At 36.8% G+C, this 13,370-nt stretch overlaps 1 protein-coding gene across 1 annotated transcript; it reads left to right on the top strand.

Moving 5' to 3' along the window:
* Positions 1-10,640: 10,640 nt before the first annotated feature.
* Positions 10,641-12,055, top strand: LOC140793090 (bZIP transcription factor 44-like). The gene has a single exon (XM_073144460.1). The coding sequence runs from the start codon at positions 11,362-11,364 to the stop codon at positions 11,824-11,826; it is 465 nt and encodes a 154-aa protein (XP_073000561.1). The 5' UTR covers positions 10,641-11,361; the 3' UTR covers positions 11,827-12,055.
* Positions 12,056-13,370: the final 1,315 nt, after the last annotated feature.

Genomic DNA, 13,370 nt, shown 5'->3' with positions numbered 1-13,370 from the left:
AGTTGGATTTGGAGATCAGCAATATTAGATTCTAGTTCTTTACCTCCCTGGGGAAAGTTGAAAGATGACAGTGGATAGCAGTGGTTCTTTTTATTAGGAGCTGAAGCCTTCAGAACGAGTTGGGAAAAGAACAATTAACATTAAATTATCTTTATTATCCTCACCATATTCTCATTAACAATAAATGTAGCAGAATATGCTTTTTTTTTTCTTAATAAATGCTCATTGAGTAATTCCAGCAGACATCCTTGTAGCTCTGAGACCTTGTAATTTTCATATGATGACCATCGAAAAGACGCATAGAATCACATCTACCAATCTTTAATTGTTGCATGCCACGTAGGAACCCACAAGAAGGAAAAAAAGAAGTAAATGTGGTTATGGTGTTAAGAGATTCAACCTACCATGGCAGAAATAGAGTATTAGACCACTCAAATTGGTGTTAGAGAAATGGCACGCATTGGATTAGATGGACTAGACATTTTATGGGTTACAAACTTACAATGGTTACCAAGTACAACCATGACAAGGATTGACATTCAATATATATGATATCAGCAAGAATCTTTTGACTTTTGAATGAAAGCAACATCGCATGTTTAATGTCACATGCTCGTACACATCTCCTATAGAATGAGTGAGCTGTGATTTTACCATCCCTCTTATTCCAAGCTTCAATCTGGCCAACACATTAGCGCTTAAGACACTCAATCCAAGAGCTTTCATCCATAAAAAGTTTCATTGCAATCATGCCCCCAGAAGTACGGCATTTGAAACAACCTCTTCAATAATGGGATTAAATTTGGCCCACCTTGGCAGGAGCCTCGAATAACTCGTTTGATGTTATAACATTTTTTTTAATAATTTTTTTCTCGTTTTTGTTTGTGCAAGTAAAAGATATAACAAATGACCAGATAGCCCACATTCCACTTTCAGAAAAGCCATGATGCAGGGTGGGGGGAGGATAAAAAGCTTCCTAAAATCCAAGTTGATATCTGCTTTCATTCATTCAATGATCACCTGAGGAGAAGGATGCGTTTCAGAGGTATCAAATCTATATAACTCCTCAGTGATGTCTTTTTGTCGTCTTTCAAGCTTCACGTGCCACTACCCTCCCTTTCCCCGTCATGCAAATATCCCGTAGGATCTCTTCTCTTGCAAACCAACACATCCACCTTTCGTCACCACTCTAAAGTTCTGGGAGCCAAATTAATGGAGCCATGTCACAGTTGCACTGCTCTCTTATCTCTCTCTCTCTCTCTCTCTCTCTCTCTCTCTCTCTCTCTCTCTCTTTGTTGTTCATTTCATTTCATTTCATTTCACATCTTATGTATTTGTAGTTGCATGAGAGCCCTTCAAATCTATTGCTTGTCGAATGGATACCCACTAGATTATGCTGTTTGGCAAGTAGCAAATAAAATCTGAGCCACATAACAGTGACAAGTCGAAGCGCTCTTATGTCTGTTAGACTATTTTAAACATAATTGTCTGTACATAAATAGGACGAATATAAATGCCTATCGATCAGAAGACTCTTGATTACTTGAGCCATATCAACAGGAGTTTAATGTATATTCGCATACGCTTTTGAGGAAAGCTAACCTTCCAGATTCAAGCAATCGGGTTGAATACCTAATTCCATCGTTATATGGCATTTGTTTATTTTTAATCAGCAATTGGCCAACAAGCTGAATCTTAGAAGCACTAATCTTTCTTTTATTCCTCTTGACTGCTGCACTGCTGCAATAATTCAGAATGGGTGCAATAAGCCATTTACTACCATAAAGGGCCAGTACAATGGCATCTGCCGACTTCATCTTTGGCTTATGGAATGGACTGTGAAGAAGAGAGAGAAAGAGAGAGGGAAAAAAGAAAGATGGTATTTAATCCTCTTGACTTCAGATAGGCTCAAGAAAGTGAGCAGTTTTACCAAATAATATGGTAAGCATCTTACTTTTTTTTTAATGAACAAAGCCAAAGCGCCACTCTACGTTTTATAACTGGCCTAGGTTAGCTTACTAAATTGATTGACTTTTACATGGAATCTAATTCCTGTCAAGAAATAATTTACTCTTCTCATGGTCATGGTATCAAGAAAGAAAAGCCTAACGAGTATTTCAGTTGAGGTCACCATTATAGGCTAGTCTTTGGATTCCTCTCAGGACTGGCACTACAACCTTATCAAGCTATCCTTCTGAGCGAAGAAAGAACCATGTCCTTCACCACATGATCAAAGAAAAATTAGTCCAATCCTCTTATTACGTGGAATCTAGACTTTCAGTTATATTTCTGTCTGAACATGCTGATTAGGGAGACATCACAAGGGTAGAATTAGAGGACCTGGGACCTGGATTAGTCCTTATAATAGACTTAAGAGCAGGGCTGTCTAGGTAGAGAACGAATAATGATATGTGCAGTTAGTCAAGATGATCCAAGTAAACAGGTTGAATGAGACAAAGTAACGCATTTATTCCTTTGACAAAACTCGCTTGCTAGCTAGAATTGGATTGACGCATACAAATTGGGTTTGGATTTTTCTTCTTAAGTCTATGCCAGGTTTATTTTTCTTAGTCTAAGTTGAAAATATATTTAGAGTTGTCTTAGATTAGGAGTTTATTTTTTGTTTATTTGATAACCTATGGAGAGAAATTGTAACTATGTAGAACCTTGTGTTAGAGATAAATGCAAATTTTATTGAATAATTTTTTTCCTACATATTGTGAGAGATTTGAGATAAGGTGTCTTGACTTAGAGAGATTTTAAGTGTGAATTTGGATTGATGAGATGCCATATGGTTATCTTATCCTGTCCTCGAAGAGAATTGTTCAACAATCTCTCTCCCTACTGCGTCATGGATAGATAAAAGTTAATATCAGAAAAGATTAATGAGTTGGTCAAGACAATTTAAATTTTCTTTCATGTCACTTGGTATGAGGGTTAAATCTTGTTCGTCGCGTTATTCTATTCACAAAATGGTATCTTGGTGTTACTCCCAATCCGTGCAACCATTTTCTTGCCTTTGCTTTCATCCTTAGATTAATCTAGCAGGTCAAAGGTAAGACTATCAGGCTAAGCCTATAGAGATTTTAAAAACAGTATCACTCTTGTTCCTGAAGGATCAAGAACATATGAAGGCAAACTCTTTCCATATCTTATTCAACTCAAAGCTAAACATTAGAATGAAATAGAGCCCTCCTCTTCAATACAGGAGGAAAAAGAAATGAGAGCCCAATGAGGTCTGACTGGGTCTAAATTTGGGCCAGGTCCAACAAGTTTGAGAGATCAAGCCTAATGTGCAACTCCACCAACAAGGATTTAACTTTTCCTTTATGAGGCATTAGCCTTTGAGTTTAGTTTCTGGAACTTTATTGGTTTGAAAAATTTAAGTTTGTAAAAATCTGTGACTTTAATCAAAGTAGAAATCCAGAGCTATTGCTACAAAATACTTCACCAATATCTGATCGAAAATTCTATTTGCTTCTACAGGGTTAGATTGACTGGTTGTGAGCTGTGACCACTCCTTTGTGTCTTCTTTTTCTCCCATGTTATCCTTTGCTCACTAGCATGTGTGGAGGGCCAGGGCATGCATTGAAGATCTGAGCAGGCAATGTGTTTGTCAATGAATTTTATCTTTCCTATTGCAGTCTCATTGCCTTTATGAATTCTATCTTTCCTATGCTTCTGGCCTACTTCATCCGTCTGCTGCTAGTTGAGATAATCAGACTGCACTATCATACTTTCCTTTCTTCATCCAGGTCTTCTCATCTCACAAGGAGACTTTTAAGTTTCTTTTGTGGGAGTAATAAAAGTAGTGTTTCCTATCCCAGTCTGGCTTCAGTCACTGTCTGGTCACATGAACTCCACTGCACCACTTGAAAGGCAGTAGAAGATGGAAAGAGGAGTGGGGTTAGGACATGTGTTGTGCTTGCTAAAGTTTAAAGATATTAAGACCCAAATCTTACGAGTGTGGCTTGATGTTATATACCATGCATGTCTTTCTCCTCTGCAAGAGAAAGGGGAGGAGTTTTTGAGTCCTTTTCAAATAAGGGCCTTGTCTGATACTGCTTTCAGTAGGTGAGAAGCTAGAGCAAATGAGTAGTAGCGGTGGGTAGTGCTTCAGGAAATAATTCAGAGAGTATAAATGCAATATCACATGAAGTTGACAACTGACACATGCTGACTTTGAGTTGAAATCCTGCATGATCTACTAGATAGTGTACGAGTCTATATCTACACATTGGTTATTAGCTCATTTCTGCCCAAATATTTCTCTTCCATTATGTAGTAATTTCAAAATAAAGTTTTCTCTGAATAGTCTATCGCCCTGCTTGTTACGGCTCTTTCAAATTTTGACCCAAACCTAAGTGTTTTGGATGCGTCAAAGTATAAACTTGGTTGTAACTAAGTTGCTCCTGAGAGACCCCAAGAGGTTTTAGAGAGACACTCCTCCTTTGTGGGCTAGATTGTTACAGATTTGCTGTTAGAATATGGGCTGTGAGCACTATAGTAAAGCTGGGAGATTATGTGTGCAACCTTCTTTGACAACTGGGAGATTGAGGGTATAACCTTCCTTAACTTTGGGTAATTTGCAGCTCACCAGTCATGAGTGCAACCCTGCATATCTGCGGATTGCAAACGTGCAAATTTTGGGACAGCCCACAAGTCTTAGGCAGTCCTCTACTTTTTACCCCTTTGTAAACTTATGGCTCACGTCCTTTGCTGTTGTAGCACTAGATGTTCTTCACCTCTGTACGAGGGAACTGACTACAAAAGGGACAAGCCCATAAGATCCTGTTTCCTTCCTTTCTTGTCATTCTTGAGAGTGCTGGTTAGCCAGGCAGACAACTAGATCCAATTTCTATTGGCTTGCACTTTTCAGTACTGAACTTTAGATTCCAAGCATGAAATAATCTAATAGTACACTCCAGCTAATCAAATTGGATTATTGGAGTAACCTTGGTAAGATTCAACTACAGTTTGATTGAAGAATTCAAATTTGATCTTGAAACATCCCCTTTACCATGACTGGTCTCCCAAAGATGAGTTTGTTACTTTGTTCCATTAGATGCAAAGCCAAGCCTCTCAATGTTTCAATATGTACTTCATAGCTTGCTTCTTAATCACATGTGCCAGAGAATCACTTTGTAAAAGTTTAGGCAACGTTCTAATAAATTATAGCATGGCTTAGTTAGCAAACTTTATAAACTGTCATCCATATGTGACACAAAGTACTAGATGATGTCGGTCAATTGAGTAAAAAGTTATCAAACTACTTAACGATCCTATATCTAATTAGTTTCTTAAAAGTACTAACTTGAGAACTTTGATCTGAACAACAAGTTTTAGATACTAAAGCATAATTTTAGTACTTGTTATGATTAATGTATTACAATAAGTAAGTGCTTATTGCCAGATATAGGTAACCCAAGCATGGAAGATTTTGGTTATAGTGTATTGTCTTAGGTACTTGTGATGTGCTTCTTTTGTTGCTTCTTTTGTTGATAACCATTAACATGGAACCAAGTACTCCATAAAGAAGTTTTAATATTCAATGGTTCAGGTCCAGCCGTGCAGGCTATGATATTTTTTTTTATTATAGGTCAATAATTACTTCCTCGATTCACTGTCCTGCTCTGAAAATATATCTACTTTCAAATGTTACAAAGATTCGAGGATGATAAATTATAAAGAGGTTTATAAACACTTTTAGATGATTACTGTAGTGGACTTAGAAGATATTGTTCTTGAGTAGTAAGCACGAAATGTATTCAGCACTTGTATTAAGTACACAAAAAGCTGAAACAACAAAAGGCGAATTTAGAAAAAAAAATTATCGAAAAATTCGACTCTGCTATTTAAAACTTCATATCAGGGCATGATTCGAACTGCAAAATATATTTATAAATATTATGCATCTAGTATAAGAAAAGAGAAAACAACCACTGATTACTGTTTTCAGACTATTATGTCAGCTTTTCCTGGTTAAGGAATTTGTCAATTGTCTAAGCATTTTGATGTGCACTTTAAAGTGCATGTAAGCTAATGAGACTTTTGAAAAGCAAAATATACAATCTTCATTTATTTTTCGGTTATCATCTTTCTCATCTGATTATTTATTTATTTTCTTTCCTCCCTTTGCGAATGTTTTACAGTACAAAGTGACCAATTCAGGCTCATTGAAGCGTTCAGTAGCAAGAAAATATTATGGAAAAAGGACACAAGAAACAACAACACACTATGAGTAAATCTTTGGTGTATATATGACTGACGCAATGCAAAATTAAGGATCTTTATCAATCTTCAAAGTGGCAGTGCTCATCTTCTCTTTAGTAATTGTCATGAGTATGACTTGGCACTTGGCAGAATACAGTTAGTGAGCAGAAGAATCAAACTTTAGTTGTTTACATTGTACAGGAGATAGAAGTTTGGTGACATGCATTTCGCTGGCTTCAAGAACATGATAAGTGCATTGGTGGGGACAAACTAGTACTAGCGCACTGACTAATATGTGATGTGGGGTATCTCCATGGATTGATGTTTTATCCCAGGAAGGCATGCAGTTGTGGATTAGATCATTTTTTTTTTTTGTCCAATCCACAAAGAGTAGTTTATCCTGGAGGCAGGTTTATTAACTAACAAATAAATAAAAAGATTTGAGGATCATAGTATTTCTGCCAATAATTTTTCTAAGTTTTATCTTATTTAGGAGGCGGCCTTTTGCAGCTCTTCTAATCATAGTCCTTTGTAGCAGTTAGAGTTAAAAAAGAAAGTGGTGAGAACTTTTAACTGTTTTGATAGCTTATCATAGACTGCCAAGTAAACCCACTGTATAAAATTCTTGTAGATGGGGGCTGCATCATGCTTGAGCAGAGACAATGGTGTGATGTAGATGCTAGAGTTGGAATCTTCTCACACCAAATTATCAAGTAAACTATAACAGAAGGACCCACCTAAAGGAGAAAATGTTCCAAAATAGAGGAGGATTTGATTGTGAAGTTTGTGACAATGCTTGTAGAGTCCAATCATATCAGAGTAGTGTAGCAATAAAAAGAGAAGTTCCATCCATTCTGGTGGTCTAGATTCATCTAACTAGAGGATGAGCTTGATCTTTCTTTTTCCGGTTCCTTCTCTAGAAAACATTAGATTGCTTTGGACTAGGATATGTTCCTTCACCCAATAAGATTCTTATCCATTTTTAAAGGCTAGAAGCATCAATGTAATTTCTTCTGCCTTTTTCTTTCTCTTTGTTCTTTGGTTTTGCTGCCTCAGGACAAGTAAAAATCTTGCAAAGAGGAACGGAAAAAGCAGCTCTTTCTTATCCGCTCTATTTTTTCGAGCCTTCCAAAGTTATTTTGCATGTATACATACTGCTAGAACTTTGATATTATTTCTCAATCTCATTCTTGTAATGCTAGGTAGTAGTTCAGAATTATCTATCTCCTTGTATTTATTACACATAAGGTTTGAACTCTGATTATAAAGATGTTTAACTAATAATCTTGCTGATCAATACATTCATATATGATTTCCACTTATCATTATCATCAGAAATTATTAGTCAAGGTCTCATCTATCAAGTTAGGTACAAAGTTATCTAGAAGTACTGCTGAACTAAACCATACTAGCACAAAGAAAATTTTGTTCCGAAGTACTACTTGGTTTCATTGCATAGATTTCTTTCTAGGTCTAAAACATTGTGCTAGCTAGTACCGCAGGATTCGCCTTCAGTCAATTGTCTACTAAAAGAATTATACAGTTTAGGACCACATGGCAAATACATGAGCTAATTTGCCAAATCCCCTTAAGTTCCTAACAAGTTTCGCTTTCGCTATTATTAACCCGATTAGATGGCATCTCCCTTCTTCTATCCACTTCCTCTTTCTCTTAAGAATGTCAAAGTTTTCGGAGCTATCCTATAATTTTCACTTTACATAATTCAGCACTAATGCATATCTCCTCGTGGCAATAGAAATTTCTCAATTAGTACTCAACCAAGAATAAGCCGCCTTGTGCTTTTACTTGAATTCTCCAATTTGAGATGTCTTTAACTACTTTTGACCCCTTTACTTGACCAGCTTAGAATTAAAGATGAAGCTGAATCAAAGGAGTTTCTTTTTCTTCCTTCTGCAAATATACTTGAAAAAGGAATCAATCTGAAAAACTGCAATGAAAACTGCTAATTTCTTTTATACTCTGATCAAAGATGATCTCAAAACCAAAAGGCTTCAACTGGATAGATTACAGTATGTCATAGATGCACTTAGGACTGTGTGCCAACCAACTCATGGTAAAGATATTTGCAACTGAAAGAGAGAAAAAGAAAAACAATGAATGACACTGGAGGCTATATGCTTGAATGGACCAACTAGCCAATGTGCTTCTTTCTTGGTAGGTAGGGGATGGTTGGATATATAGGAAGCTTCCCCATTGGGTCTCTCTTGTCAATTAAAATGATGTCTACCTACTTGGATTTACTGCCTTAGGGGCACACAAGCAAGGACTTGAAAAGAGAGATGAGCCTGGATTCTCTGCTAACTTGATTAATTGCAGGAAATTTATTGCAGTTGCAAATCTGCAGCAGTGAAAGTAAAAGCAAAAAAAATAAATAAAAAGAAGAAGAAGAATTTATAAGCTTTTAAAACGATTCAATAGGCAATCATATATTGCCAAATATCCTAACTGCAGAGAATTCATGCGGGTCTTCAAGGCTGTCAATTGCCTACTCCCTATAAAACTCTCTTGCTTCCAACCTTCAATTATTCCCCTCTTCATCTTCTATCTATCAATTAGTAGGTCATTTACATTTGCAAGATAGAGAAAGGTGTGATAGGCTATCAAATCACATGGCAATTGGAATCCTCCTATAAGAACTTATCTCGTTTTTTTCTTTAAGAAAAAGTATAACATAGTAAAGATGTATACCTTATAAAAAGGCATGTGCATCAGGTGGGCTGCTGGAATAACTATTTATGACAGAGATAACCTTTTCCTTGTCTATGTAAATAGCCATCCATTTGACTTGCACAAGGTTTTATTGCAAGCAGCACAACGTTTCGACAAATGTCCAGCTTCGAATAGATAAAATATATGCAATCTTATCCTCATTTTTTTCAGAGAAAAAAAAGACTATTTGCCTAATTAGAATTTTTCTGTGAAAGAGAATCAAATTATCCTATCATTCTTTGAACCATCCTTCAAAGTGTATCAGAGGTCCAATTGCTCAATGGTGTAGAAGTATCTGATGCTTATATTAGCTAAAACCCTCAAAGCAAAGATATTATTCTGAGAGCATAATTTTTTACCTTTATTAATGTGAACAAAAAAAAAATTAAATTGGGGGACCCCTCCTGATGTCACATTTGGCTCTTCAATATAAATGTAAAGGGGGTTCATCATGACACTTTTTTTAATTTTGTTAACATCTTATATGTTAAACAAATGTTTCATCTTCTAAAGCAACAGTGACAACAAAGAATTCATGAAATGATACAGTAAAAGGAGTGAGAGTTGCTGTAGAATAGATAAGTCTAGTATCTTAATCATTTCAACCTTTGGTTGCAAATTTGCAAATGGGCAGTAGACAGATGGTAGTGGGATTGTGACTATACTATCTGTTTGCTATTTTCCAGATGAGAATGGTGATAAAATATATATTTGAAACATATATTGAATGCTGTGTTCTTTGTGGGACTTTGAGAACATCATAGAGATGGATATGGACCATTCATTGCATTAGATATGTCTTCAAAAGATTCCAAATGCTACCAGTGGTTTAGCACTGCTATGCCCAGAAGAAAGAAAGCCCTCAATATTTTAGACAAAGATTCCAATCATATGGAGAAGAAAACAATTTCTATATATTGATTGGTTTAATCCTCCTGATTGACTTCAATGCAAAATGCATGCACCTTTGGTCAAGTAGCCTTATCATCATCATATTTAATCTCTAAAAAATATTCACACATTCAAACTTTTTATTAGCTTACTAATAAATGATAACAACTGTGATTTGTCTACTTCTCTTAATTTGCTATCTCTTTTGGGTCCTTAAATTACATCAAGCAAATAAAAGATTATACAACTCACTAACACTTTGGTAGTATCTCTCTTAATGCACTTTAAATGCGTGAATGCACGAAAAGGAAAAAAAGAAAAGAAAAAGAAAATTATTAAAGACATTTGGATTCATCACATGACAATTAAGAAGAAGAACCCCCCCCAAAAAAAATATATATATATATATATATATTTAATTATAAGAATTCTCTCCTAATGCAGGAATTTCCTACATCCGGTGTTGGAGAGGATCTCTTCACGTACGATAAAGCAGGATGTCAGAGTTTTATTACCACCGCCATGGGTGCGGATCACCTGCATTCCTGTGCTGCGAGAATTTACTACAGTAGTTGAATGCTACCCAATCATACTGTATGAACTTAGTAGCATGCGTGTATAAAGTTTGGTGAATCTAGGATTGCAGGCGATCAGTTCGGTGAGGCCCTGGGGCTGGGGTCCTGCACACCAGCTGGAATTGGAGTCTTGCAGCAAATCCCATTCTCCACCCCTCTTTCTCCCTCCCACATGGCTCATCACTCATTCCAACAACCTCAAACAGCCTACAGCAGATTCCACCCAACCCCTCACCTTTTCTCATAATTTCTTTTTTCACTTTTTCCCCCCCGCATCTTCTATAAATTCCACCCCTCTCCAAGCTCAAGACCTCTTCCCCCTGTTTCCCTTCCTCTTCCTCCTCCATTGCCTCCTTCTATCCTCTTGGTTTACTTTTCCGTTGTTTTGGGCTTTTGGTTGGGTTCCAGTGCTCCGGGATTGGCTCTTCGATCCTAATTCGAAGAACCCATCTGAGGAATCTGGACCTGTTGCTTCCTCTTTGCATCGATTGGTGGAAAGGCGACTCCTTTCGGCGTAATTCTCTTCTTGAGCTTTAAAAGGAGTCATCTTTGAGCTCTTCTTCCACAGAAGTTTTGGTTTTTATTTTCTCTTCTTCTCATCTCTCCTCGTTAATCTCACATGCATCCGCTTCTCTTGATGTTCCTCATTGATGTCGCCCATCCTAAGTGAAATCCTTCTCTCTGGGTTTATGATAAATTCCACACTCAGGCGCAGGACCCATCTCGTTCAATCCTTCTCTGTGGTGTTCCTTTACTGGTTCTACGTTTTCTCATGAACTCCTTTTGAAATCTAAGCACTTGAGTCCTATTATTATTATTCTTATTACTACTACTACTACTTCTACATCCCTATATATAAAGACTCTTATACAATATAGAAGAGATCCTATCCAAGGTCTACTTAGTATTTCCCAAGTAATTAGCTCTAAATTGCATATAATCCATCTGTACCATGGCTTCTTCTAGTGGGACTTCATCTGGGTCCAGCCAAATTCCAAATTCTGGGTCCGAAGAGGACCTCCAAGCTTTGATGAACCAAAGGAAGCAGAAGAGGATGCTCTCCAACCGAGAGTCCGCAAGGAGGTCAAGGATGAGGAAGCAAAAGCATTTGGATGGTCTGATGGCCCAAGTGAATCAACTCAGGAAGGAGAACAGCCAGGTGAGCACAACCCTTAACATCACCATGCAGCACTACCTTGGTGTGGAAGCTGAGAACTCTGTGCTCAGGACCCAGATGATGGAGCTGAACAATAGGCTGGAGTCCTTGAATGAGATCCTATACTACTTGAATGGGAATAACATAGCTGGCATGGCCTGTGAGGAGTTTGAGACCTCTCATACCAACATGAGGCCATGGAATTTGTCAGCTGTGAACCAGCCCATGATAGCCTCAGCTGACATGTTTCAGTACTGTTGAACTGAGAATAGAGAGGGGATCCTGGTATTGGTTTTGGTCTTTATGGTGGTTTTGCGATGGGTCATCCTTCTGTGGTGTTCAACTTTAGCATTTAGAAATTGTAAAAGGAAACAAAGATGAATGGGCTTAGTATATGGGATTTTAGATTAACTATGCATTCAGAGCTAAGTAAGTGTAATTTCTCTCTCTATTAGTGCTAAAATAATAATTGCTACAAGCTGTTCTGTTCTCTCTCTCTCTCTCTCTCAGCCAATATCCCTTCCATGATAATAGTGCAAAAGTTGTTTCTTTCTATGAAATTGAGCTAAAACTGCTTAAATTGTGTGTCTAGAGTTATTTATTTATCCGACCAACAAAGAAATTACTATCAAGCTTAACATGGTCACAGTGATTCTCTTGAATTCTGGGTGTAGAATCTCCTTGTTGTGTTACAATGTATAGTAAAAAACAATTAGCACTACATTTGTTGCTGAAGCCTGCCTCTGTGTCCATTGTTTTGTTATTTCTTGAGTGGTTGTTGAGTTCTGTGCTTATTACTTAAATTTAGATGAATCAAGCAGTCAGAAAGAAGTGCACATAAATGAGGTGTTGGGGACGAAATAAAAGCCATTGATCTTCAATTCTATAATTTTACTTCCAGGCATGGACCACTAATTATTGGTGTTGAGCTAGCTTTCAGTCACTACAGCAGCATGCATATGCATACATGTTTGCATGCCAAGAACTCAAATTTGCCTATTCTTATCATTCCAATTCCAATTCCAATTCCAATTTGATTAATTAACCAGTTTATTCTTTTCATAAAGTGCGGCCTCACATGTAATGATTGAATCACACTATATTCTTCATCCAAAACTTACATCTTCTAGCAGCTAAAGCTGTTGATTTATCAGATATCTCACGGTTATTGTTTCACATAGTACCAGAGTTGGAGATCTTGTAGACCTATCTATGGTTAATTACAAAAACATCTGGTCATTTAGGTGTGTGTTTCTATTAATATTACAACCTTTCATCCATTGTTTTCTTTTTAACATGATCTGACATATCCTACAGTAAAATGCTGAGATTCTCAGCATATGGACTAAAAATTAAAGAAGCACTTCATGAAGTGATGCAAATTATTAATTAATATATGTATTCACCTGATCACCTCCAGTGATGGCTTATTCTTTATTGAATCTCAAGATTTACATCATACATAGAGACAGGCTCTTACAGTCATGTCCATTTCCAATGTCTCATAAGCACTAATATAATGTCAGATGGGTACTTAGATCAATATGAAGTACAAGGAAAGGTAATTGTTTATTATCATGCAGATCTGCGAGATGTAAAACGCTTTTGAAATTTCAGTTCAAGAACCTTAACAAAATCATGCATCAGATTAAAAACAAGTAGTTGTAGCTTCTCAGGATTTTGTGCCCAAGGCTACTCAAGCGACTACTGGACAACTCTTCAAAACAAAAGGATCCTCCAGGTCACATTAAATTTGTTATGAATAATTTATACAGTTCTTTGAATCCATCAACATCTTAAAATTA

The sequence above is a fragment of the Typha latifolia genome, chromosome 7, assembly GCF_019914945.1.
Source record: "Typha latifolia isolate L0001 chromosome 7, TyphaL0001v2, whole genome shotgun sequence".
In the NCBI taxonomy this organism is placed as follows: Eukaryota; Viridiplantae; Streptophyta; class Magnoliopsida; order Poales; family Typhaceae; genus Typha; species Typha latifolia.
This window is presented reverse-complemented; position numbering and strand designations above follow the sequence as displayed.